Below are 4017 nucleotides of genomic sequence, written 5' to 3'. Positions count from 1 at the left end.
AATTTAACCTTGTGTAACTATATAGGATTTTTATTTTTACCCAATTGTAGTTGTCTAGTGTTTGTAGTCAAATGTCATTCAACAACAACGAGAATGTAGATCCCAACTAAACAACAATTGGAACTCAAGTGACCAAGCATCAGGCTGGTTGCAGTACTTTAGAAGGTGCACTAAGGAAGAAGAGAAAGAGAGTTTCTGAGACAACAAGCATGAGAAAAGCTACTAAAGAAATCTTTGCTATAACCAGAAACAACATGCTTATGAATTCAGGCAGGGAAACTTGAAAGATGTGTTGTACATGCCTTTTCCAGTAGCTAATTAGAGTAGGAGGTTTCTCCTGCTTACATCTGGCATGCCTGGTGAAGAATCACTAAATAGGATCTTTCCTAGTCCTTTCTTGCATGCATGTCTCTATAACCTGTAACAGTGCTGAGAACATCCTTTGCTCTTTTAGAAGCATAAAAATGCTGGTACACCACTGAAGGTATCAGTAGAAGGAATAAATAAAAAAGTCCACAGTGGAAGAGAAGGACCAGGCTCAAGACGCACGTACTCACGGTAGTTCCATCTCCTCTAATCGCTTCGTTTTCGATCTGCTAGTTCTTGCGATCCGAAACACCTACTCGTTGCAGCCGACTGCCTAGTAGATCGGCTACCATCGAGAAGGGAAGGCGAGAGGGAAGCGCTGCCGCACTGATTCACAGGTGCATTGGCCGGCCGCTCGGATGAGGAAAAAAGGTTAGTTTATTTCAGGATTAGATTAGTTTGTGTCTTAGAGATGTAGAACGATAGACATTAAAAACTAATTAGGATTTTCTAGATTGTCTAATTGTGTTTGTGTAGACTTGGAGAGGAAGATAGCTCAATCAATTCATGAAATTTCCAAGCCAGTTGGTTCATGGCTTCATGCTCTCAGCTATGTGAACATGATGTCTTCTATGCTCGATGGTATGACCTCTCTCATCAACTTCAACTTCAAATCTCTAAAACAAATTGTCTAACATTAATGATCCTTGGTTGATGCACATGAAAATTGGATTAGAATCAATATAGGTACTACAGTGTACCTAATTTTGCTATATTAAATTAAAAAAACGGATCTGCCTTGTCAAAGATGGACAATTTGGTAGTCTTCTTCTAGTATTTACATCAATGAAAACATGATTTTAGTGTAGGCCTTTTTCACGGTCTAAATGTTTTATGCCTGGATCGATGCTCATTAGTCTGTAAAATTTCAAGTGTGGAACTCGCCCCCCCCCCCCCACCCCCTATATCAAATTTCTGGCTCTGTCCCTGTGTGTGTCTGTTTATGATTGATTGCATCAAGCTGGAACACTTCTTCATATTGTTGTCACAACAGTAGGCAGTGTACCTGTGTGTTTCTGATTGATACTTTGATCTCATTTCTGGATTTGTGAAGATGTTCTGATGGTGATGTTTTACATTATTCGCGTGCACGATGATACTTCTAGCCGATGCAAGCCGCTCAATCTTGTTTTACTGTTGTATGTGTGTTTGTATAGAGCTAGCTGCAAATTATTGAGCTTTATGTAATAGTGGTTTTTAATCATATTCTTATATGCATGTGCAAAGTTTGTGGCATTCTTATGTGCCTCGGAAACATTTTGGAGGCAATACAAAAGATGTCATATAATGGTTTAGAGGCAATCATAAGAAATGCCACAAAAATGTTTCGAAGGGAGTATGAAAGATGCCAGGCACTATTTTAGAGGCAGCATGAGAAATGCTACAAATAGTCGTTGGCGTTCTGAAAAATGCCTTAAATTGAGCTTGTTGACGTTTTAAAAAATGCCAGTGCGTTGATCTTTTTAAGCGTTCAGGAAAAATGCCTCAAATTGAACTTACCGGCGTTTCAAAAATGTCTTTGTGTTGATCTTTTGATGTGTTCTGGAAAAATGCCTTGAAAGACCTTTCCCTTCGTGACCATCTCTAGCGTATCTCGAAAATGCCTTCTTTTCTCTATGCTGGCATTATATGGGTCTTTTGAGAAATTTTAAAGTGCCTGCTATTGACGTACGCATGTGATTGTTGCTTTGCAGGATTTATAAGTCCTCTTTCGATTATTTAAGAGAAGACTTTGACTATCACTTACTATATTAATATGTAATTTATCCACACTTTAAAAAGTGATCTACTCATGTAATACGTATTAGAAAGATGAATCTACTTGTATTTCACTTACTTTAGTCTCAACCAATCAAATTACCTCGTATATTTCAACTGAGAAAATAATTCATCAAACTATGTTATATCTAGCCCCCTCAATAAAAAAAATACTCCCTCCGTCCATATAATTAAGAGCGTTTTCGATACTTTGAAAAGGGCGTAGCTAGGTCTCAATCGACTGAGATTTAACCAAATCTCAGTCAAGTGACATAGCATGCACGAGAGAAAAAGAAAAAAAATCACGGATCTTAATGTAAAATCTCACAGATATAGCATCGACTGAGATTTAGCAAGATTGTTTTGAAGATGCTCTTATAGTATGGGAGGGAGGGAGTATTACTTGTAATTGGATCGACAGCTCACAGATGCATGCCCGGCGAGATTCAAGAATCTCTTGTCTAAAAACAGACACGTGCTCAGATAATCCCATGTTCACAACCGAGAACCGAATCAGTGGAACCATATATAATTGTTGAGAGCCTATCTCAAACTTTTTACTTCAAGGCAAAATATATAATTACCGTGAATCCAGTAACTACTCAGAACCATAGTATATAGTCCTATAAGAACAAGAACAAGATGAATCTGTACAAATCGAGACATTATTGTGCGCCGGCAAGTCAAAACATGGCTCTTGCCGTACCGTGGTCTCTAGGTTCTGTCTAGCTATTTTGAACTATCGTATCGATCCTACCTGTTGTGGAGGGCGTCGGGGCAGCTCGGGACCGGCCGCTTGTCATCGGCGAACCCCACGGCGGCAGGCGTCGACGACGGCGAGCTCGCCGCAGCAACCACTTCCGGTACCGGCCGTGAGCCGACGTCGTACGCCACGGATTCCGCTGCTCCCAGACGGCGGGCCGGCGCCGCAGCGGCTAGAAGAAGAACGTCGCTGCCGCCTACCAGGTAGACGATGACGACGAGCACGAGCAGCCGGTGGTGGTTGCAGCGTGGGAGTGGCGCCGCCCGGGCAGGGGCTCCTCTCCCTTCTCTCCGGCTGCCACACGAAGGCTGCGCCGGTTGCATCGACGGATGGCCGGAGCCTGGAGAGGGGTGGTCGTGGGAGAAGCGGGCGAGGAGAAAGCGTGGGTCTTCTTGGTTTGGTTGTGTGGTTGATTGACGGAGCAGAGCAGGTCAAGTTAGCCGTCCCGTGTTTCCGCGCCGGAACAAATAGTGGGCGTGGGAGGCGGAAGCCATAGCGGGAATCAAGGAGCCCTGCCTCTCTGAAAGTTGAACAAGGCTCGATCGGGTCTCCACTCACTCAGACGCGTCAAACAGAAGATACTCCACTGAATAGTGAGTGGACCTAGGGTTAGACGGGCCCTGAACATCTAGTCATGCCAGTGAGTGGAAAACAGCGACTCTTTTTCCACTGGATCGAGGTAGAAGAATCTATCTACGACAAGCCATGAAGAAACACATCGCTACCGCTTGTTAATTACTCGGGAAATTACTCTCTGACAGTAGTATCACCTATGACTAGTCAAGCGCAGTTAAGTAATCACCGCCGTGGCACGGATCTACTAGTACGGAGTAGCGTGCATGTGCATGCATGGCGCGGTACACGGCGCCGCGTCCGGGGCTGACGCTCGCGTACGGCCTCCGCGCAAGCCGGGGGTCTGCCCGTGCTTCGTACGCCTCCGTGATTTCCTGCGATCACCCACCGGCGAGCTGGCTGTCGCGTACCCTCTCAAGAAGCGCCGCCCAGCACGCTAGCCTGGCCAGATGGGTTTGCGTCGACGTCAAGTCCAAGGTGTTTCTTCAGCAGGTGGAAGTGGTACTGCTGACCGACCAATGATCTGCGTTACAGGTCGTGTTTCTTGGCTCTTCCCC

At 44.7% G+C, this 4017-nt stretch overlaps 1 protein-coding gene across 1 annotated transcript; it reads right to left on the bottom strand.

Annotated features, from left to right (window-relative positions):
- Positions 1–2710: 2710 nt before the first annotated feature.
- On the bottom strand, positions 2711–3400 carry LOC119271040. The gene has a single exon (XM_037553007.1). It carries the CDS (start codon positions 3208–3210, stop codon positions 2878–2880), a length of 333 nt encoding a protein of 110 aa, XP_037408904.1. The 5' UTR covers positions 3211–3400; the 3' UTR covers positions 2711–2877.
- Between the last annotated feature and the right edge of the window lie 617 nt (positions 3401–4017).

The sequence above is a fragment of the Triticum dicoccoides genome, chromosome 3A (assembly GCF_002162155.2).
Source record: "Triticum dicoccoides isolate Atlit2015 ecotype Zavitan chromosome 3A, WEW_v2.0, whole genome shotgun sequence".
Classification (NCBI taxonomy): Eukaryota; Viridiplantae; Streptophyta; class Magnoliopsida; order Poales; family Poaceae; genus Triticum; species Triticum dicoccoides.
This window is presented reverse-complemented; position numbering and strand designations above follow the sequence as displayed.

What these genes read in the sequence shown, in the direction of transcription:
- LOC119271040 (XM_037553007.1), bottom strand. Translation starts at nt 3,210, where the DNA reads ATGCAACCGGCGCAGCCTTCGTGTGGCAGCCGGAGAGAAGGGAGAGGA.